The 23,614-nt window shown below is 38.1% G+C and overlaps 2 protein-coding genes across 3 annotated transcripts; both read right to left on the bottom strand.

Moving 5' to 3' along the window:
- Positions 72–7,805, bottom strand: LOC105158639 (E3 ubiquitin-protein ligase RNF12). Of its 2 annotated transcripts, none has more exons than XM_011075458.2 (9): positions 7,658–7,805; positions 6,036–7,036; positions 4,495–5,161; positions 4,307–4,393; positions 2,775–2,975; positions 1,863–1,948; positions 1,021–1,120; positions 799–897; positions 72–572 (listed from the first exon to the last, which is right to left on the bottom strand). In XM_011075458.2, the coding sequence occupies exons 2-9, from the start codon at positions 7,031–7,033 to the stop codon at positions 510–512; spliced, it is 2,301 nt and encodes a 766-aa protein (XP_011073760.1). In that variant the 5' UTR covers positions 7,034–7,036; positions 7,658–7,805; the 3' UTR covers positions 72–509. The 2 variants fall into 2 exon arrangements, with proteins under 2 accessions (XP_011073760.1, XP_011073761.1); XM_011075459.2 differs by having other exon boundaries at positions 7,671–7,787.
- On the bottom strand, positions 14,415–21,983 carry LOC105158638 (dihydroxy-acid dehydratase, chloroplastic). The gene is made up of 14 exons (XM_011075457.2): positions 21,350–21,983; positions 20,152–20,223; positions 19,406–19,453; positions 18,695–18,849; positions 18,408–18,602; positions 18,215–18,326; positions 18,055–18,124; positions 17,909–17,967; positions 17,667–17,790; positions 17,467–17,537; positions 16,400–16,501; positions 16,114–16,194; positions 14,849–15,007; positions 14,415–14,759 (listed from the first exon to the last, which is right to left on the bottom strand). The coding sequence occupies exons 1-14, from the start codon at positions 21,887–21,889 to the stop codon at positions 14,709–14,711; spliced, it is 1,839 nt and encodes a 612-aa protein (XP_011073759.1). The 5' UTR covers positions 21,890–21,983; the 3' UTR covers positions 14,415–14,708.

The following is a 23,614-nucleotide window of genomic DNA, read 5'->3' as shown; positions in this document are numbered from 1 at the left end:
GTTGTACACAAGCAAGAACTGGGAACTCACTCGTCAAATATTGGAGCGCGTAAAAGCTTTTTTACATGCCACTCCATGCAACAAGTTTTCCTGGATACAAGACTGCGATGTACCTTTATGTATCTTTAATGCCAGAAAAACCCGATAGGAGCATGTGTCTCTATGCCAAACTAGGCACATGCAAATCCTTTTATGTTTCAAGTCTGCCCAAGTAACCGATCCGGGAAAAATATTTCTGTTGATGTTTAAGGGAACTGCTAAAATAGCTCCAAGAGTACTAAGCTTTACTCGGATCCCAATTAAGCATTTTCCATGTGTAACCAAAAAGTTGTAGAAGGCATAAGCATGCTACTTGCGTTGTTTCAGCAGCAGCAAACTTATCATCAAAGGCAATCTATTAACATAAATGCCTGCAGAGAGATTATATCTAATTCCTTGACACTACATGGAATGCTATTACTTCGGGAGCTAGTTCAGCTTGGAATAGGACAATGGACCATAGGAGCATATCAAGTTATTGATGACTTGCAAACTGGACAAGATGTTCTCCTCCTCAGCCATGGATCAATACACTGTCACATTTGAAGATTTCCAGCATTAGCACTTCTAAGGTATATTACCTAATATCAAAAGTTAACTGTAGACAAGAAGACAGCGCCTCTTATAGCCCCCCGCTACCACCCACCAAAAAAGAAAAGAACAAAAGTGCAGCAGTATATGGTTGGAAAGGCGGAGATAAAATTGCATGCACAAACTGGAATAAGGAGAGGGCATGGTGTAGCTTTTAAGAGTCCATACATCCTTGTGAAATTTGTGTAAACATGGGAGATGGCGTATAATGTCCCCAATGGTAGGAGTATCAAGACAAATTGCACAGGCTTCTTCAAAATTATCACTCTGCATAAAACAGATCGACACGATGAGCAAAGATACGCAACCACATTCTGGAAGAGGCATGAGGTACATTATTTAGTCACTGAGTGATTATGTTTATTGCAGTATCAGTTCTGAGATGATTACCTGAACGGTAGATTGTGGAAGGCCGTTAATCAAATGAATAGGTGCACCACCATGCTGATCATTGTTCTCATCAAGAGCCAATAACATTTCATAATCATTCCTATAGACGTTATTGGCAGGAGAAGTTAGAACATAGCAGAAGTTTTATTCAAAGAACATGGTGAGCACTGCAAAATATAAGATAGTGGCGGATAAAAAGGCGACCATATAATCAATGAAAATATAACCTGATCAACCCAAATAAAGCTTCTGAATGTTCAGATAAATGTAAGATCACTTGGTAGTATATTTGACACGTTCACTGCACACTATGTATCAACAATGCTTTGAGGAAAGGGCTTGAATTTTACAAGAATTTGAAAAACAAACCAAATAAGAAAAGACTTGATATTGAATTCTAGTTTCCCTTTTATCCTACTGACAATCAAGAATCTTATCTGTAAGATTCCCATGACAATCTGAGTGTATTTTGAGCTTGAGGAGCAGCCTGAGATAATTATCAAGTAAATACGACTGTCTTATCTCCATTTGAGTTCACTTTAGCTACTAATGCAGACAAGCTGGTTAAGTATTTATATTATGAACTTTTATGCACATTCTGCAGAAAAGCACAAGGAGCAAAAGCATGGAAGAGATTTTAGCAGCTGTGATGATACTTGCAAAGGAAAAACAAAGATTTGGTGTATTTTTTTGGTTTCTGGTAAAAAACAAAGTAGTTGTTTGCTTCCCAAAGTTCCTTGGTGATTAGTCCACAAAAGTCTGTTCTATTTTACACAAAGAAATGCACATATGATCACATGTAGATTGCCCACTTTTCAGAATGGTGCACAAATAATTCTTACTCATTGAAGTCACGCTGGGCTTCAAGAATGCCAGTGCTCACTCCCATGTCATTGAACTCTTCCAATGCTCCGAGTATATGCATTCTCTGCAAAAGGAGGAATAAATACTATAGGAACTACAACATTTCACACAATAGCTACATGTTTTGTCAAATAAACCCCTAGACTCCAATGTGTACAACAGAGAAGGTGAAAAAAACAACATAGATGAGCATCATCCACTTTCCCCATGTATAAACTCAACAGAAATAGGGATAACTGATTATCAAATAGGAAAAAAGGATTGGTTGGAGATCATTCATTCGACTAGAAATCATATATTGGAACTGACTTTATGAACACCAGAAGCCTCCAAAAGCACAGTGAACAAGTAGATGACGCAACAATCAAGAGATGTTAAAAGAGAAATTCCAGAGCTACCAGCCACTGCATATCAATCACAAAACATAACTACAGCCCAGCATTCTTTCAACAAAGGGAATTCACTCTTGATCTCCAGATGAAGAAAACTATCCGCCAAATCTTTATTGAGGCTGCGCTTCAACTATGCTTGATTATTGGAAGGCTCTTTATGTGGTCTTTTGAATGATTTTAGCGGCCATGCAATTACCATAATCATTGTAGTTTCACTTTCATTATAACTAGACACAGTACTAATATTTTGACACAGTTGCTCAGGAGGAAATCAAATGCAAAGAGATGTTTGGACAGAAAATTTCTAAACAATAAAAGGAGATGTAGCAAACAGAGACACTTAATTGGCTGGTCTAAACACATTAGCAAATAAAATAACAAAAAGTAATTCGTAAATTAACATTCAAGCATCCAAGCAAATTGTAATAATAAAATATCAGTTCAAATTCTCAGAAAATTCAATTATAATAAAAAATATAGGGATAAAAACCTACTGACCATGTCAACATCCATGTCAGGAGGGAACAGGGAAGTTCTTCCCCTAGAAGGCAATATGGTGCGGGGTTGTCCAGGAAAACGACTCCTCAGCCTTGTCATTCTACCCAATGTAGAAGCTCGAGCTAGAGATCCTCTACGAGGAATATTTGAAGAGGACCGAGATTGGGATTGTCTACGCAAGTTGGACATCAATGAGTCTCTCTGCACAAAACATCAAAAACTTCTCATGAAAAGTTTCAGGCATGAGAATGACTGGTAGTTAATCACAACTCAAAGCACAAATAACTGGAGTTCCAATATTTACACAATGGTTTCAACATTCTCTAATAATAAGGGAACTGGATGTTATGACGTTGGAGTAGCTCATCTCCCACATTAAAATTTACATTTCTTGTCATCACGATCAGCAGCACAATTAGCTCCTTCTTGCTACTCATGTTCCACATTAATTTCAAGGTAAGTTAAAATCTGCTAGCTCAAGCAAAGGATTCACATTCAACAAACAAGTCACGCTCTTAAATACAAATGCGCAAGCACACCATATATATGTAATAGCAATCCGGCACACTCGATGTGTGTGCAAAATTAAAAAGAAAAGCAATGTCTATGTGTCTGTGAAAAAAATATATTTAAGCATAATAATTTTTTTATCATAATAAAATTAAGAAATAAAATTATATCAATGGTGGAAACACACTCGATATGTATGCATAATTTAAAATTTTATTATACTTTTCTTCTAATTAAATAAAAAATTGAAGATAAAATGTATAATTCAATACAAAATTATCGAGAGTTGTTAGGTTAAAGAATTGCTATCTTGTGAATAGATAAATGCTTTGCAAGACTAGACACAAGACAATGATACTCACATATTTCTGAAAGCTCAAAAGAGAAGCATGTATATAAACTTAGAAGGGTTGTAAATATTGTAAATTTGGAAGAGAAGGGTTCGTGTAATTTCGAAAAAGAAGGGTTCTAATCAGTAATCACCCTAAAGGAAGGTCTTTATAATTGATCATCTCTTAATTTATTTCTTTATTTGAAGAGAGAATAATTCAATCTTTTCCAATTTGCCATTTGGGGAATTCAACAACGGAAACTTGAATGGGAGGCTTATATAATTTTAAAAGAGAGGGGTATAATCTCCAATTCCGCCTTCTACTTGTGGAGGTCATTGTAATTAACTTTTGTACAAAGTTGACTTATTGGCAGACGTATGGGTCCAACAACAAAATACAACCAATCCAACTATATGCAAAGAACATTATACTTTGAGTTAACACAGACCATTTCACACAATTAAATGATAAGATGCATTGTTCATAATGCAACATCGGCATCTGACTAGAAGTTTTTGATAACCTCTGAAATGGCTTAATAAAATTAACTTGCACAGATTATTGAATCTACTCGGAGTGAAAGAGAAGCTAAACCAATAGATAAGCTGCTGAAAGTGTCTAGAAGCAAACAGAGATCAAGACCACAGAAAACAGTATAAATTTGTATGCATCAAGAACAGGAAAACTCACTGCACTCAGCACAGGATGCCTTGCCCGAGAAAAACCATGATCAGAATCATTCCGGTGCTGCAAGGCCAGTGCGATGTGCTCATCAACCTGCCATCAAATTGGGAAAAGCATGACAAGATAAAGAATATTACTGGCTCGTCACAGGTGAAATAGAAAAATGGCTACACGAATTTAAATGAGGGATGTACCTCTTCAACTCCAAAAACAGGCACTTCATTGTAAAGTTGTTCTTGAAGTTCACGAGCCAGCATCTCATCTGCTTCAACCTGTCTGGCCCTAGCATCTTCATCATGGTCATTACATCTTGGCTGAGGAGAAAATTCATCAACCTCAATAATTGGCTGTAAATTGGAAACACCACTAGAAGTAGATCTCAACGATGGCGCTTTGGCTGATGAACTAAGAAACATTACTTCTGGATCATCAGAGAATGATGTAGAACATTCACCACAATTGCTTGAGGTGGATCCCTGCTTCTGCCTTTTGATAAGTGTGCTAGCTGCAGAATGAGGCCCATTTAGTCGTCCGGCTCGAGCCCTAGGGTCGGATATGGACTCCCTTAAAGCTTGAGTGGAACCATGCTTAGAAGAGACCAAAGTTTGATCCTTAGGATAATCATCACCTGTTGCAGCATTACTTCCTTTTTCCCTTCTTTCCAGTCTATTCCCATGGCTGGAAGACCTAGGAGCATCTGTTTCCCTAATCAAATACTGTTCCCCATCAGGTGATGATCTACTCATTTCTCTAGTCCGATTACGGGTACTTCTCCACTCACCTCCTTCTTCGATGCTTCTGCCTGAGCCCCTGATATGATCACTGGTTTCCATAGAGTGCTCTTTGAAACTCATAGAGCTCCTGCAAGTGCTTAATCTCCCTTAATTATTTTGTTATCTTATCATGTACTCGAGAAATTCATAAAATGAGTTGCTCTAGAAAAAAAATTCAAATTTATAAAGATTGAAAAGACATCCACATTCATTGAAGTTTACTCCAAACAGCTATCTTACAAGTACATCCCTATGTGCAAATGAGATATGTGTATAGAGGCCTGCAAATATACCTTTGTGCTCAAACTGATGAACATACACATCTAAGCACACAGCATACATACAGAACAGAAGCACACAGCTTTTTTTTCGGAAATTTTCCCTCCCCTATTGTTCCATTCCTCATTTGTATGGGCTTACACACCTCTAGATTTACACTGTGTAACATACTATATTTGAATACTCTTCTAGCCTCTTTGTTCCTGGAAAGCATTTTTACTTCTAAAGAAAATTGAAGAAAGAATGAAACCTTGGAGAGAATCTTCTATGATTTATCTGTGTATTGTAAATAAAATCATTTTATTTACCTTGACGAGCTAATATTTTACTTCTTCCATGTGTGCCCTTTATCACATTTCCCACCATCTTTTTCATTGTCCATTCTACTCGATCTTATTCATCTTTAACATACAAGACGTTTTCCCCTTTTTAACGGAGGCTCTGTTAGATTTGGTTTCTCTACAATGTCAGTGTTGCATATCATGAGAACAAATAAGCAAACACCTTGACAAGCAAGTAAAAGTGCTGCAGCACCTTTAAACCAGTAAAGGTGGATAATAAACATTCCTATCAACAAGACCAACTTCATCAGAAATGAATCAAGTAACTGAAGCAATCTTGAACAGAGAGAACATCAAAAAATCCACAATATTCTACATACTACAGAATAGACAAAAGAATACCTCCTATGCAAATTCTTGTTTCCAATATCAGGTCCCTGCGAAGAGCAAGGAATACTTATCACTCCTTTGCCCTTTCCTGTGTGATAATCATTGTCTTCAGTGACCAATTCCCTGATATCAACTGAGGTATGGGGAGAGGTAGGTGCCACAGAACCATGATCGTTATTTGCATCAGTAGTAGAGCCATTGGCATCCTTCCCAGCCAACTGCTTGGCTTTAGCTATGTTATTAGGAGATATACATCCATTCCGTACCAATCTCTTTTGCTTATTTATTCTAGGTGAGGCAATAGGATCAAAAGATAGAAAACCATTATGTTTATTTTGAATATTGCCAGCAGACTCCACCCCTTCTCCAGAAGCAATATTTGAACCAACTCTACTCACACTGTCTGTTCCTTCAGAGGCACCGTGTGATGCAGTCATAAAATCTCTCTGTCCATGTGAAGAAGAAGTGCCATTAACTAATCCTGATAGTTTTCGAAACTCAGCGTGACTGTTGCCAGGTATTCTACTTGGTGAAACTTTTATGGTGACAGGCCTACGCAGATTTTTTTCTGGCAGATCTGTGAAACTATCATCTTGAGAAGAAGAGGATTTAGAAATACAAGAAGGTATTGCAGTCCGTAAATGTTGAGCAGAATCATGGCTTTGGTAACTGGGGTTCTTTTCTGTCGCTCCTTTCCGAAATAGGAGAGCATTTCTCGAGGAGGATGAACTCCCCAAGGAAAAAGCAGTAGAATTAATGGGATGTTGAGAGTTGCTGGAACTGCTCATGCATTTTGGAGGACGTCGGCAATGCCTTCTGCTCCCACTGTCAATGACCATTGGCTGATCTTTAGAGCCCTCGTCAAAAATCTTTTGCTGTCTTGAATGACAGGGCACTGATGAGCAATGATTTTCCTCCGTGAAACTATTCCTCTCATTGATCCCTCGTGCAGCTAATCTATCGGGAGTATCAGGAACATCCACCGTATGATCAATGTCCATCTGATCCATAATCTGCAGAACAAACCAGATTGGCCTAATGTACCAGTTCTCGATTGCTAACAATCAGTATTGCCTTCTCCACTAATAGTCTCGGCCAATTCAAATTACATAGGGTTTCAGACATCAGAGATGGGAAAGAAGAAAGGGGGATTTCATCAAATACTACACTGACACTAGGAAGGACACAGATTAATTAACCACATTAGATAAGTTACACCACTAAAGAGGTCACTTGAAAATGGAGAAACGTAACAACAAAGAATGAAACACTTCATTCACAATTTTGCATGTCTACACTAAAATTTCTTTCATAAACAAAAAGAAAAAGAACAAAAAAGTAGGAAAAATATGAAACATAAATGGGTTCGTTCATAAGAGAACAGGAAAACCCAGAAACCCGAGGTGTAAAAAAGGAAAAAAAAATATTCTCTCACTGAAATTCAAAAACAAAAGAAAAATTACGAAAAAATATTGGGAAAAAAGCTGAAACCCTCGTATTGATTCTTCAAGAAATCAGAAACTATTGACAATCAAATTACCAAAAACAGGCAAGGTCACACCACTAAAAATCTAATTTTTAATTCAGGAACCAATAATGAAAACATAAAGAAAAATCCGAGTAAAATCCCAAACCTTAATGATTCACCTTTCCCGTTTCTTCAACTGAACTTTACGAAATTCCAATGACGCCTGATCAGAAGAATGATGACAGCAAACTAAAGTGTGAGGGTTTGATAATTACACAGCCCAAAATTCACCTTCAAATTATAAAATCTTTCAGATGGTTAGAATGGTAATTTTGTAAAAGATAGGGGTTGAGCTGTTGGGCTTCCAATTTCCACACATACGGGTCGGACCCTGACCCGGACTCTCGACCCGGCACCTGAAAATTGATACTTAGAAATTTGAATGTACTTCATTATATAATTATCTCTTTACATTATTATGCAATTCTTCATATTTTAGGTTTTAATTTCTTATATTACTCAAACAAAGCACAAGTAGAATGACACGTTGACATGAACTCCTTATCAATCAAATTTTTTGTGATGAGAACTTGCAGAAAAAAAAAATATTAGCATCCCAATGCCGAGGTCAGTATATAATATTAAAATAATAATGTTAAAGAGAGATAATACAAAAATGAAATAGCAAATTATGGTGAAAATGGTAAAATGAGTATGTGTAGCAGAAAATTGCTTATGAGTGCTGAGAACCGTCTCCCTACTTGAGGAGACCAAACTTGGTTTTATAGTCGAAGTCTTCTAATGGTGAGGAAGTTTGGCCTCCGAGGAAGTCGGGGAGATAATTGCTAATGGATAAGTCTCGTTGAATTTCTAATTTGTTGATTGGAGAAGTCTAAGGAAGTCCAACTCGATCAAAAGTACTCAGCTGAATAAGGATCTCACTTCTCCAAAAGTTTGCCTTCTCGAACCTCCTCGTCAAGTCCTGCACAAATAGCGTTTAGCCACCTGAATAAGTGCTCTGTTGGCTGTTAGGGTAGCATTGGGCTTCCTAGACATCTCAAAGACCAGGTCTTCTCCTGGGCTCTAACTCTCTTGAGCCATAGCTGAGGGAAGCTCCATGGGCCTTCTCGAGTTTCTTTGCTCCATTGAATACTTTGAGTCTGTTATTGAGCTATGAAATGAACCTCATCTTGGACCGTCTGTTTATGATCATATCAAAATCTATACTATTTATTAAGTATAAGGGTATCAAAATAACTAACTTTGGCTTACAAAATGTATCTTTACTAAAATACCTCTAGATATATTTTTTTGCACAAAATAACCTTCACTTTATCTAATTAGTTTTATAATTTTTTGTTTGTACGTTGTTATTAGTTATTTATTTTATCTTCATCCTTTTTTATTTAATTAAATAAATACTATAAAAATTTAGAGTAAGTACACGCATTGAGTGTGCTTAGACCGCTAGAAGGAACTCCCTATAATTAACTATATAGTTGGTAGGGGTGTCAAAAGCTGTACACGCATTGAGTGTCTCTAGGAGGTTGGCACGCCATCGGCGAGGTCGGTCCATGGGAGACGCACCTACAGATCATTCTGCTTCGCCAGATCGTGGGAAGGCAGTCTCCCCGCCCCGTAGGATCGTCACGAGGAGTACTATACGATCTACTCTCCTTTGATCGATGAAAGGATTATTTTGGAACGTTCGGGGAATTGGAAATGATCCTACACAGAGGGTCTTGAATCGGGTCAGAAAACAACATCACCTTGATTTCTTGGCGATCATGGAGCCTATGATCTCCCTTGAGGGAAGGTTTATGGCGAGGCGGCTGGGATTTAAGGAGGTGGTTTCGAATTGTGTGAATCAAATATGGTTTTTCTGGGGACCGGAGGTACAGTGTCGGGTTTTGATCGATCATGAGCAGTTTCTGCACCTCCATTTGGAATCAAATAAGTGGCCGAAACCGTTTTTCGTTACAGCGGTATATGCTAAATGTGATATGGTGGAGCGGCGAGATCTTTGGGCTGGCCTTCGGTTGATTTCGGTTGGCTCTTCGCCTTGGATTGTGGGAGGGGATTTCAATACTGTCCTTTGCCCAGAGGAACGGTCGGGGGGCGCTGCCCCGAGTGGTATCGCAATGTCTGATTTCCATGACATGATTGCGGACTATGCCCTTACAGATGCCGGTTATACTGGGAGCCCTTACACCTGGTATAGTCGTCGGTTGCGGCAACGTCTAGATCGGGTCCTGGTGACTGATAGTTGGATGGACGTATTTTCGAAAACACAAGTTACTCATCTTGAGCTCTCCAAATCGGATCATCGTGGATTATTGGTTGTTGCAGAGACTATTGTGACGCAAAAGGCATCATCTTTTCGGTTTCAACACATGTGGATCACGCATCCGGGATTTCTCGAGGTTGTTCGTCGGAATTGGCAATACCCAACGATCGGGAGTGGTATGGTTCGCCTTCAGCAGAAATTGACTCGCTTGAAGCACTGTCTGAAGGAATGGAACAGAACAGTCTTTGGGAATGTGTTTGATAGGGTTGCAGCGGCAGAGCGAGATCTCAAGGAGGCTGATGAGGCATATGATATTAATCCTTGTGATCGCACGCTTGTGGAGCGGAGTCGGTGCTCGGCAGTGTTGGTTCGGGTGTTGACCCAAGAGGAGGCATTTTGGAAACAAAAGGCCGGGATCAAATGGGCTAAAGATGGGGAGCGAAACACGAGATACTTCCACTCTTTAGTTCATAAGAGGAGGTTTCGTGGCACGATCTTTGAGATACAGCATGAGGGGGAGGTTTTAACTGATCCGGTAGGTATTAAGAGATCGGCGGCTTCTTTCTTTGAGCAGCTCCTATCCGCAGAGCCAGCGTTTCCCGACGAGATGGATCGAGATTGCCTAGAGGATGGCCTGACAGATGAGGACAGGTGTTTCTTGTGTACCATGCCGACGATGGCAGAGGTTCGGGAGGCAGTTTTCTGCATTGAGCCGGAGAGTGTTGCAGGACCAGATGGATTTGGGGCGATTTTCTATCATACCTGCTGGGATCTCGTCTCAGAGGATGTTTTCTGTGCAGTATCTGAGTTTTTTCGTGGTATAGCTATGTCGAAGAGTTTCACAGCTACTACCATCTCTCTTATTCCAAAGACCGCTAGCCCAGTTTCTTGGAGTGAGTATCGGCCGATAAGTTTATGTAATGTTACGAATAAGATCTGCACGAAGTTGATGTCTATAAGACTTGGGCATGTCTTGCCGAAGGTGCTATCCCCATCCCAGAGTGGGTTTGTCCCGGGACGATTGTTGAGTGATAATGTCCTTTTGGCGGAGGAATTAGTTCACTCATTGGAGTCGCGCCGGTCGGAGGCGAATGTTATTTTTAAGCTTGATATGGCCAAGGCTTATGATCGGGTTAACTGGGAGTTCCTCTTTCAAGTCTTGCGACTAAAGGGTTTCCCGCAGCATTGGATTAACTTGGTGGCTCTGGTAATTGGAATGAGTACAATCTAAATCCCTTAACGAGGATCCATTGGAGGGCAAGTCTGGTGCCAGCAGCCATTATCCCCGGCGTTATTTGTGCTTGCTGCAGATTACTTATCTCAGGGACTGAATAGGCTTTTTGTGGCGCACCCAACGATGTATTACCAATCACCGGGTCGGGTTCGGGTATCTCACCTAGCATATGCCGATGATATGATGATCTTTACTAACATCTGTAGGCAGCACATGGAATTGCTCCGTGATTTTCTCCACGCATATGAGCGGGTGTCCGGACAGCGGATAAATAGCGCAAAGAGTTCTTTTATTCTGAGCCGGCAGGTACCATTGTCACAATTGCAAGAGGTACAATACGTTATGGGTTACCAGCTAAAATATCTCCCAGTCACATATTTGGGTGTCCCTCTATACAAGGGTAATCGGAAGGCATGTTTGTTTGATTTGCTCATTTCCAGAATACGTGACATGCTACAGGGGTGGGCAATGACGAATCTATCCCATGGAGGGAGGCTAGCCTTGATTCGAAGTGTGTTGCAAGCTATGCCTTTACATCTGTTTCAAGTAATCCATCCACCTAAATCTGTCTTGATAACCATTGAGCGCATATTCAATGATTTCTTTTGGGGCTCATATAATGGCCGCCGGCATATTCATTGGTGTTCATGGGATAAGATGTGTAGACCAGTAGCAGAAGGTGGTTTGGGTATTCGGAGTTTGGCGGAGTATGTTAGGGCTTTTTCGATGAAACTTTGGTGGCGATTTAGGCTTAAATCATCCTTGTGGTCGGAGTACTTGCATGATCGCTATTGTAGGGCTCTTCACCCTACTCATGTGCCGTATAATCGCAATCATTCCTCTGTTTGGCATCGCTTATGTCGGATCAGGGATGTGGCAGAACCTCTAATCTTCTGGACTTTGGGCCAAGGCGCAGTATCTTTCTGGCATGATAATTGGTTTGGTGAGAAGCCTCTAGCCCAGCTCGTTCGAGGGGCCCCTGACACTATGGAGCCGGTATGTTATTACTGGCATGAGGGAGAATGGAATGTTCCAAAAATTTTCAGGATAGTCCCGCCACAAATCGCATATTATCTGCCGAATTCCTATTGCAGCGGGACAGAGGGACAGAATTGTGTGGACCGTGACGAGTAATGGGACGTTTTCCACAGCATCGGCATGGGAGGCCATTCGAGTGGCGTCTCCTCGGCGGCAACTCTTTACAGATATATGGCACCGATCCTTGAGGCCAACGGTGTCGGTCTTTTTGTGGCGGCTTTTCCAGGATTGGATCCCAGTGGATGAACGCATGAAGCGAAAGGGCTTTAGTTTCGCATCAAAATGCCAATGTTGCGAGGCAGAGGAGAGCATCTCTCATCTCTTTGTAGAAGGGGAAGTAGTTCGGGAAGTGTGGCTGCACTTTGCTAATGTCTTTGGGCTTCAGCTGTGTGAAATCGGGGACCTGGTTAATCTGGTGCATTTTTGGCGATACTCTACCCCGTTTCACTCGAATTTGCATATTCGCACTTTGGTCCCATTTCTGATCCTATGGTCTACTTGGACACAGCGCAATGCTGCAAAATATCATGGGGCACATTTTACAGCCACGGGCACCATATTGGAGGTTCAGCGCCACCTCCGCACGTTGTATGCAGCTCGGATCATGACGAGCATACAATGGAAGGGTGACTTGCACCGGGCATTGGCTATGGGATTCTGCTTCAGGCCGATAGCGCCTCAGGCACCCAGAGTGGTGCGTTGGAGTACCCCCTCTCCGGCATGGTTCAAACTTAATTCGGATGGGTCATCGCTCGGAAATCCCGGGCCGGCAGCAGCGGCAGGCATTATTCGGGATGCAGATGGACAGGTGCGTTTGGCATACCAGTTTGCTTTGGGCACAGCCACTAGTGTGGTCTCAGAGCTTACTGCTGTCTGGCGAGGTTTAGAGCTAGCTCGAGCACACAGTTTAGCACCCATAGTGGTTGAGGTGGATGCTACACTCGTTCTCCAACTCTTACAGTCTAGGGCATCTGGGATATGGGAGGTGCAGCATTTGATCATGCGCATTGTGCAGCTCCAGCAGACTCCAGAAGAAATATGATTTTTTTTATCGTAGTTATTTATCATAATAAAAGAAAAAAAAATCATAAAAAATATAAATAAATCATGGCTGCGCAAAGACCATTAGCCGTTATTTCTACATAAGTCGTTGCTAAAAACCACGCTAAATATTTGGACCATAGTTAAAGCATTGACAAATATCGATTAACTGCAGTCAAAACTTAATTATTTGCATCAGTTTATTAGGCCGTAATAGATATTATTGATTAATCATAATTTTTAAGTCGTATCCATTTATAGTGTATGGAAAACTCAATCTTTTTCCAGTGAAATGCGGCGACTCGCTAAACTTTATTGTAATTATACATTAGGACGTAATCCCACTAACCACCCAAAAAAAAAAAAAAAAAAAAAAAAACCTATATAGTTGGTAGGGGTGTCAAAAGCTGTATAATTAAATGTATGATAAGATATTTCGTGTTTGAATTGATCTTATTCCACATTGCAAACATATGACAATATTTATCCTAATATTTTTATGACATAGAGCAAACAACATATGATTAATCCCAAGTTATTTTATTCCACATTTAATTTTTAATTATCCTATCACTCATTTATCCTACCCAATAAAGTAAACAAGGCATTAGATTTAATAATATAATAATCTCTTGTTATGTCATATTAATTAGAGGAATGATTACGTCTACAATCCTAATTTATGATCTATTTACACAAATCATCCATCTTTTCCATAATTACAAAAAAGCCACCGTAAAAACCAAAAAATAAAAATAATTTCTATAATGATATTAACATTTCTGAAGATATATATATAAATTTCCAAAATAAAAAGAATAATTTGTATAAATAATATTAACATTTTTAATATGTATATAATTTTTCAAAAAATAAAAATAATTTGTGCAAATAAATCCTAAATCAAGAAATATAGATCTAATTATCCCTCAAACAAATTGATGCAATTTTCATAATTCATCATATGCATTTTACTCCAAAACAAAACAAATAAATAAAATGGAACATACTACGGTTTATTATGTTTGGCAACCCCAATTGTCACCCCGACAATATAGATTGAATTTTCTCTTGTTGCATCTTTTATTACATTTAACATTTACATACCACGAGTACGAAAATTGTGCTACTATTTTATTTAAAAAAAATACTTTTTGAATGTAATGTGAGGCGTATATGTTAAATGCAATAGAAGATGCAATAAAATTTGCAATAAAAAACTCAATATGATTCTCAATATAATACGCCTTCTCTTCTACCATAATCATAAGCATGAACTATTAATCTAATATCACAATTCATTAAAGATAAGCCCACAAGCAATTCCACCAAAATCTCTAAAATTTACCTTAAGCTTCTGGCAACAAACTGCAAATGCAGTAACGTAATGATGTGCACGTAGATAGAACTTCGCTTCATAGACAGTTCGATAGAAATGGCTGATCAAGAAGCAACTAAAGCTTACAACAAGCAAAAAGAATCGAACCCCATAAAGAGAAAAATCATAAAGCTAAACAAAACCGATCGGTCCTAATACAAAAAATTAGAGTGAATCTGAGTAATTGTAAACAGCCTCAACTGGTCTCTATATGCCTTTCAATGGAAGCTGCCTCTCTTTTATTCATCAGTAACACATCCATTTGAGGCCGACTGCACGCTCTTAATATACTGGAGAATAAAAGAAGAGAAATGAAATGAGATGGGATTGGCGGCTTTGAAAAGGTGCAGGGTGTATCAATCATTAACATATAACATACCTTGTAAAGAACTCCTCGCTCAGCCTTGTAAGGTGGTGGCATCCACCGCTTTCTGCGCTCGTTCAGCTCTGCGTCAGTTAGATTTACGTCCATTCTCCTCTTTTGAATATCTATGGTAATAATGTCCCCATTCTCGATCAGACCAAGTGGACCCCCTTCCTGAAATTTATAACGTAATATGTGAGGAAGACGAAACCACTTGTTGTGGCTTCATGTTTCGTTATCAACATAATTTCAGATTGTTGAAGAGAGAGACGAGAAATGTCTTCATTAGTGTTCATTTGCTGTTGGGCAATCAAACGAGTGTTTTTTTGCTTCATTTTAGAAGTAGCCAAAATCCTTTTGCATGATCTCCCAACCTAAAATTTTTATACAAGTTTCTACTGTACAGAATCTAGTTCAAGATTCTGTCAAGTCAACAAGTCAGAAGCAGCATAATGAATTTAACCATAGATACTATGCATTCATCATACGATGTGCGATTAAATAAAAACTTAACCCAAAAACGATACCAAAACTGTAACCACAATAATTCCAAAAATAATGGCCTGGTCAAATTAGTAAAGAGTCTTATGGAAGATCTTCTGATTATTGCATGTGCAGAAAGAACATTTCAAATCATGGTGCTATCATTTCCATTTATTACGGGTATACAGCTCATTAAGGCCAGCTATCTCCATATCTTCGCTTCATAAGATTAGTTTCAAACCGTAGAGACTAATGACTTAGCCGACATCAATCTACTACACCTAGAGCATGCTTAACCTCTCGACAGACAGATGGGTAAGTTGTGCAGCACTGACTGGATTGTTATTTTCAAGAAGCCCTTTTGGAATTAATATCACAAAACAAGGCATAGCTATCTCCACATCTTCGCTTCATAAGATTAGTTTCAAACCGTAGAGACTAATGACTTAGCCGACATCAATCTACTACACCTAGAGCATGCTTAAACTCTTGACAGACAGATGGGTAAGTTGTGCAGCACTGACTGGATTGGTATTTTCAAGAAGCCCTTTTGGAATTAATATCACAAAACAAGGCATAGTAGTCAAATTTCTTTTCTTTTTGTTCTTTCCCCCTGATAAAAGCAAGGAAGCTTAACAAACATATTGACTACTGGTAATGGGATACACTAAATCTCCTATCAAGGAACATGCAAGAAAATAACCGAATACTCCTATATAAGGTAGATAATTAAAAAAATTTACCATGCGGGAAACATGACAAGCATAACGTGCAAGAAGATATCAAGGTGAACTTACCTGTGCCTCAGGGCAGATGTGGCCGACCACATATCCATGTGAACCTCCAGAAAACCTTCCATCTGTTAGCAGCGCAACTTCCTGCATGTGGAAAAAATTGAAACAAATTTGGGTGAAAAGCACGATGATTTAAACCAATAAAATATTGATTTAAATCAGAAACGCGAAACCATTTTCATAGGCAGTTAACAAAAAACACAACCATATGTTTTTGGCTAGCAAGGAAAAGATTAGCAGAACAAAATCACTTTTCCAACCTAAAAAGGTAAACAAGAACATTGCACACCTTGCCAAGCCCGGCCCCCATTATTGCACTTGTTGGGGTCAGCATTTCAGGCATACCTGGTCCCCCTTTGGGCCCCTCTCCTCTAATAACGACTACTTTTCCCTGACAAATGATAATCACAAAAAATTGTCACCAATTTTCACTTCCAACAGCAAAAGAAGCTATGTGACATTTGTACAGTAAGGTGTATGAAAAAGGTCAAGATGTCGAAACTGGTTCTCAATTATACTGGCAATTAGAGGAATAAGTTTAAGATGCAATTCTTATTAACAAGTAGAAGAGGCGGCAACTGAAATCATTTCATTTGTTTGTATTTCATGTGCAACATAAAAAGTTTCCAACTCTCACCAATATAATTTGTTAAGCAGCACACTGCACAATCAAGTGGTAACCCCAATTTGGTTAAATTTCACATTTTACAGATATCAATCTCATGTTTCCAACCCTGCAATATAATTTGTTAAGCAGCACAAGCACAATGAAGTGGTAACCCCAATTTGATAAAATTTCACATTTTACATATCAATCTCACCCCCAAAGAAAACTATCTAGTTACAGAATCTCTAACTCATAAGGAAATTGCTGAAGCAAGTTAAACTCAAAGAGCAGACAGGACAGATGTAAGCTTTCTAGGGCGATAGAGATAAAAGAAGAAGATAGAGGTGCTGTAGCAAGAAAGGAAGGCCAGTACCTAATCATTAGTTGTATGTCACTCAAGCATACACATGGGCTAGGACAGGATATGTTTCACTTTCATCCCATCCACTCAACCAAACAGGAAAAGGGCAACTTTTTTGGTTGCTAGAAAAATCAGGCATTTAATATCAGTAAAGTGTAAAGGGAGGGCTTTCTTACTAATGTTTTCTGGTAAAACTACTTGAAAGGACTGAAAGAAAGATCCGAATATTCATCAGCATAAGTTAGCCCTTTTATTGTCAACGAATGACAGGATAAAATACAATTCAAAATTCATACACTCTAGCAGTTCCACAACCATGTCTCCTGAATCCTACTTCATATTAAGAGTTAAAATAACACAAATATACACAAGAAAGTGATGAGTTAACCTTAAAACTCGTTGGGTTTTCAGAGATAGCTGCAATCATAGATTCCTCTCCTTCAAATACAAGTGCAGGGCCTAATAAAACATATTTATCAAAAATTAGATCCTATCACACATAGGAGTTAGCTTAGAATTGGCAATTGTACAAGCCTGCATTAACTATAAAAATAAATAAAGACAAAGCAACAAGGTTAAATACACTACCTGAGAAGTATAACCCTTCTTTCCCTGTGATCTTTGCAACAGAACCTTCAGGTGCTAGGTTGCCGTATAATATCTGAATGTGACCGGTTTCTTTGATTGGGTTTGTCAAGGGTCTAATTATTTGCTGCAACCAAATGCAAAAGATGGACCTTTTTACTTGCCCCACAAACATCAACAAGCAACATATCAGGAAAAACAAGACAGCCATAAAGAATGAGATTTGCTCAATAGAGCAGACATACCTGACCTTCCGGCAGCGATGGATATAACTTCGCGTTTTCAGCCAAAGTTTGTCCCGTAACTACAGAAGAAAGCAAGAGAATTCTAAGATCCTGGAGCCAAGGACATATATGGTGCCAATTCTCAATCAAAACTTTAGCGTAATTACCTGTAATACAATCTCCATCTAAAAACCCAAGCTCCAACAAATGGCGAATGATTGCAGGAGTACCTCCAATCTAAATTCTAAACATCTTAAAACTTGCCGTGGTATTTGGAAATAAAGAAACAACACAACAGAAGAGTATTCCAAATCACATTGAGCATACCTTGTGTACATCCTCCATCACATACTTTCCACTAGGTTTAAGATCTGCAAGGAAAGGTACCTCATCGCTGACCTTTTGGAAATCATCAAGAGTTAACTGCAGACCAACGGACCTGCCAAATTGTAGCTATGAGCTGATTAAATAAATACTGGGTTGACATGATAATCATTTTCCATAAGTCGGTACTTTTCACCTAGCAATCGCAATTAAATGTAAAACTGCATTGGTAGATCCACCAAGTGCCATGACCATGACCATTGCATTACGTAGGGCTTTCGGAGTGATGATGTCCCGTGGTTTCAAGTCCATTTTAATCAAATCTAGCAGATATTTCCCGGCAAGGCGGCATTCATCCAATTTGAGAGGATCTTCAGCAGGGGTTGAAGAACTTTTTGGTCATCGGAAAGAAAATGACATTAGTCTTGAAATAAAGTTGTTAAGCAGTCATAAACAACTTTACAACTCTATGATATCTTTTACCTGTAAGGAAGAGTCATTCCCATTGTTTCAATAGCTGAAGCCATTGTATTTGCCGTATACATTCCACCGCATGCCCCGGCTCCAGGGCATGAATTACGAACTACATTCATCCTTTGTTCATCATTTACTGAACCACTCACATACTCCCCATAAACCTACAGAATGAATTACGAGCGTCAATTATTCATTTCCATTGACCACTGACGGAGATAATGTAACTAACATGATGCCAAGATGGCTGGTTAAGGACAAGAGAGACGTATGAGCATGCAAACCCAATAGATTGAGAAAAATGTCAATGATTGGTGCTTTTAAATGACTGATAATAGCTGTGGAAAGTGTATCTGGCTTATCTAGTGAGTCGTATCAGTGGCTACACAAGTTGGTTTAAGGATGTTAGAGTTCGTCAATTGCTATCTGGCATTTAAGTTTTATGTCCATGAATCATTGTGGATAAACTCATGGAACCACAAAGTTCAATGGCATTGACCACTAATTGCTTTCAAGCACCTCCAAAGAACTCGCAATATTGTTAAGATGTACTCTTGAATAATGGTATAATATAGCGACACCGCCCATCAGGCAATAATCAAAAGGTTAGGAACGAGGTAACAAATAACAAAAGATTTAGAAGTAAGAAAAAGAAGAGAGGTTTTTTCCTTTTTTTTTAATTATGGTTGGGGGAAAGGGAATAAACATCCATGTGCATACCTGGAAGGCAGATACTATGTCATATGTGTGACCTTGAAAATGACCAGGCTGCATGAGACCAAAAATACAAATTATTAAGTTCTAATCACCTCTGTGCGAATTAAAAAAGAAATAAAAGTATCATATAAACAGTATTGATATCATTCTTATGGAATCCAGAGTAAAGTATTTTCTAGCTTTTGGAATGATTTATATTATCATTAGTCTGAATGAAATTGAGATATAATAAAAACGTTTTAGTTTAATTTCATTAGAACAAAATAAGTCAAACTGGATCATACTTAAGACATAATCTACTTCCTGTTTAAAAAGTCTCCACATAGACTTATAGGCTAGTTATAAATAAAAAAGACCTGACCAACTAGTCAAACCAAGTCCCAAGCGCCACAAATCCAATGATCAACTAAAAAGGAAAGAGTCAAAAATATTGATATACAATTAGGATGCTACACAATACAATCATACCTTCAACTGACACTCACTTCATCAACACATACACTTCATCTACAAGTACAACATAGTTCACTAACAAACACCAGAAAGTCCTTTTTCCAGAAATACCCGAGGAAAAATTATGATAATGCAGTATAAATCTTGTTTCTTCACAGAAATATGTTTTACTGATACTCCAGTAACACATTTTCTGAGTAAAAACAGGGTATAATTAACATGTAAATGACTGGTTTCTGATAGGATATTAGAATAACAGAAAGAGAATAAGCAACCAGAAGTTTACCGGATCTAACCTTAATTGTTCCACCGTAAACCATAATACTTGGCCGGTTCAGTCGTCCCATAGCCATTATTGTGCCTGGCATCTGCAATATTAGTGATAGTAAATTGAAAGTCTACACATCTCAGAAGTAACGCGATGGAACTGCTTCAAAAGGATAAGTAAGCCAAGAAAGAGGATGAGCTATAGCATTAGTTAAATAAGTCACAATTTTTCAGTTAAATATTTCCTTAACCAGAAACAATCTGAAGAATCTGAAATTAGAGTTGGATCTTCACATTGATTAACAACACAAGCAATATCAGAAGCATTTTCCCAAACTTTTTCTTTAGTCCAATTTTTTTTATTATCCAATTACTGCTGAATCAATGGGAAGTAAGTGTGCTGCTGCAAGGGTAGTCCCCGATCACTTCCGTAAACCCAGGATCAAATGCTTCTTTAGTGACCTTAAGTGCATCTATTCTATCATGATAACTTCTGCTCTCAAGGAAATAGAGAATGTAAATGTAGAAACTTGCACGAGTTTCCTTGCAAGCCACAAAAGTCCAGTTTACACATTAAGCAGTTAAAAAGAAGGCTTCCCAAAATTCCACTGGACACTGGAGAAATGACTACACTCAAATGGTAACACAAGAATTAAACAGCAACCTTCTAGTCTTAAGCGTCAGCATTAAGTGTAATCATACCTGAAAATACACACATTTCAACAGCAATACCATTATCGTTCCAAAACATAGACAAGGCATGTAATCAATACATCAATATGAAAGTCAGAGCTTGTTCAAATTGCAATCTCAGAAAACTATCTACCCAAATGATAAAGCAAAATCACCCTTTCTTTTAAAGTAAATACTAAAAGTTCAAGAAACAAAAGACCACATTATTCCCAGAGGAATAATTGTCAACAACTTATGAAATATACAAGTAGAGGGTAAACCCCAACAAAGCTAAATTTTTACTCATATTTTCACAAAGAAGCTCAAGTTGTCTTTAGAAAAGAACATCTTTTCCAAAGAAATGTATAATAGAGAATACCAATTAGCAAAGAATCAAAACACAGGCAGAAAACACTCAAATCCTTATGACAGAAACTACTCATCAAAAGCTAGTCACATTCCTCATGAAAAAAAATCCTAATGTCATCACAACTACATCAAACAGAAATGAAAGTAATGAACTCAAGATAGAGTCTTAAGAGAGCTGCGCTTTACATTTTTGTCGCAACCCGGAATGGAAATGTTGCCATCATACCACTGAGCAGCCATGACAGTCTCAATGCTATCAGCAATCAAGTCTCTTGACTGCAAACTATAACACATCCCTCTAGTTCCCATCGAAATAGCATCACTCACACCGATTGTGTTAAATCTAAACCCCACCATTCCAGCCTCCTTAACACCTTCCTTAACAGCCTCCGCAAGCTTCAGCAAATGCATATTGCAAGTGTTCCCTTCATACCAAACCGACGAAATCCCCACTTGGGGTTTGTGCATGTCCTCATCTGATAGACCCACGCCATAGAGAATCGCCTGGGAGCCGCCCTGTGACTTGGGCTCCGTGATTCTTGAACTGTACTTGTTGAGTTTTTGGGTGGTCGCTGACGGTGGTTGTGGGGCGGCGGTTTCTATGGTGGTGGTGGAGGCACGGATAGTGAACGAGGGGGTTGCTCTGGGGCGAGCTGAAGATGGTGGAGAATGGGTTTTGAGAGAGAAGGCGGATAGTGGCTGAGATACTAAGAAAGACGACTGCATGGCGGCGGGCGGCGGGCGGCGGCAGAGGGTTTAGGAGAGGAATTAGGATGGAAGTGGCAGTGGTAGTGACAGGGTAAGGGATTGTGGGCAGTCGGAAGATCAATAAAGAGCCAACGTCTCTCTACAAGCCAAACTTTGTGGGGTCCAAAATCACTAGACAAGATAAATAAAATCATGGATTAAGATTATGTTTGATGTTGTGTTTCGAGTTGTTAAAATTAATGTTTTTGAAAAAAAAATGTTCTTATAATGAAAAAATAGTGGAATTAAAGAAATGTTTAGAAAAAATATTAGTAAAAGAATACTGTTCACTATTTTTGGATTCATGTTTTCGCATTTTTCGAAATAAAATAAAATACACCAAATGTTTATTTTTGTATTATTACACCTTATTTGTATGTTTTTCAATTTTTCAACTTTTTATATATGATATATATACATACTTATATAATATAAAAGATGCATGATTTGACAATAAATAAATTTTTATCTCTCAAATCCCAACATCAAACCTACATCACTTATTTCAAAATATTTTAAATTACCTTAAAACACAAATTCAAACATACCATCTATCTCCGACACACACTTATTTATCTCTATTTTCCTCTCTCTATCTTCAAAATACAAAACAAAACATTCAAAACACAAATCCAAACATAAGAATTGCTTTTTGAATATTTGAATGTGTTAATGATATTTATAAGAATTGCTTTTTGAATATTTGAATGTGTTAATGATATTTTAATCATTCGGCGTGGTTTTACGGATATTTTTTTCATGGTTTTTTGACCTCTCCACTGTCATTCCTCCTCCCCACAAGAACTCCTTACATCTCTTTTCGATTTCTTTGATCACTCCTTTAAGTAAAAGAAAAGAAGATGCCCAATAAATAGATAATATTTAGATCTTTAATAATAATGCCAGATGAGTTAAACATATCATGAGAAATATTTAGATCAAGTTACAAATAAATAATATTAATGATATTCAAGGAGACTACGATTATTGCGTTTTGAATAACTTTATAATGACTTTTTGGGTTCACTTCCTACACACACAAAGACAACAAGAATTGACGTTTGAAAAGAAGGTCTTAGGAGACATTTCGACAAAGTTCATCAATTTCAATAATATTCAAGATTTCAAAGCAGAGATAAAATTATTTGCCAAATATCTGCATTAAATTATACCATTTAATTTGAAATTATATCATTAAGCCCTCAAAATTAACATTATAATAACATTTAAACTCAACTTTGAATGAGTCGCAAATGATGATCTCACCGTTAAGTTATCAAGATATAGTTTGTGTTTAAATTACGATGCCAAACCCTCAATCAATATCATGAATATCCAAAAAATTCAACTTTGAAGGTATGACAATTTCATATTAAAAAATGTCCAAAATATGTTTTTTTTTTACAGAAAAATCAATCAATATATTAGAATAAATCGGAGTCTAACAACGAAAAACGTTTTGCATCAGCAACAGAGAAGTGCTTGAAGCTTTCATGCTAAAGCAAGTTTGGCGAATTTATGAGCTAATGACTTCCTATTTCTAAGAACATGATTAAATGAAACACTAGAGCAAGCTGAAGCTACAATCTCGATATCCTATACCAATGGGCCAATGGAGTACCTATTAAGAGTCGAGTTCCTCAATTTGTTGATGGAGCGATAACAGTCACCCTGATTATGATGGACGGTCATCGATGTTTCAGT

Source organism: Sesamum indicum, linkage group LG3 (genome assembly GCF_000512975.1).
Source record: "Sesamum indicum cultivar Zhongzhi No. 13 linkage group LG3, S_indicum_v1.0, whole genome shotgun sequence".
Lineage (NCBI taxonomy): Eukaryota > Viridiplantae > Streptophyta > Magnoliopsida > Lamiales > Pedaliaceae > Sesamum > Sesamum indicum.
The sequence above is the reverse complement of the archived record's forward strand: the minus strand, read 5'-3'. Positions and strand labels throughout refer to the sequence as shown.

Coding starts and splice junctions, on each gene's coding strand:
- LOC105158639 (XM_011075458.2), bottom strand. CDS start 7,033: ATGGATCAGATGGACATTGATCATACGGTGGATGTTCCTGATACTCCC. Junction 2,976..4,306: donor GGCATCCTGTGCTGAGTGCA/GTGAGTTTTCCT, acceptor TGTTTTGTGCAG/AGAGACTCATTGATGTCCAA. Junction 1,121..1,862: donor GCCCAGCGTGACTTCAATGA/GTAAGAATTATT, acceptor TAACGTCTATAG/GAATGATTATGAAATGTTAT.
- LOC105158638 (XM_011075457.2), bottom strand. CDS start 21,889: ATGCAGTCGTCTTTCTTAGTATCTCAGCCACTATCCGCCTTCTCTCTC. Junction 17,791..17,908: donor CATCGCTGCCGGAAGGTCAG/GTATGTCTGCTC, acceptor ATTTGGTTGCAG/CAAATAATTAGACCCTTGAC. Junction 15,008..16,113: donor ACATCTGCCCTGAGGCACAG/GTAAGTTCACCT, acceptor TATAAATTTCAG/GAAGGGGGTCCACTTGGTCT.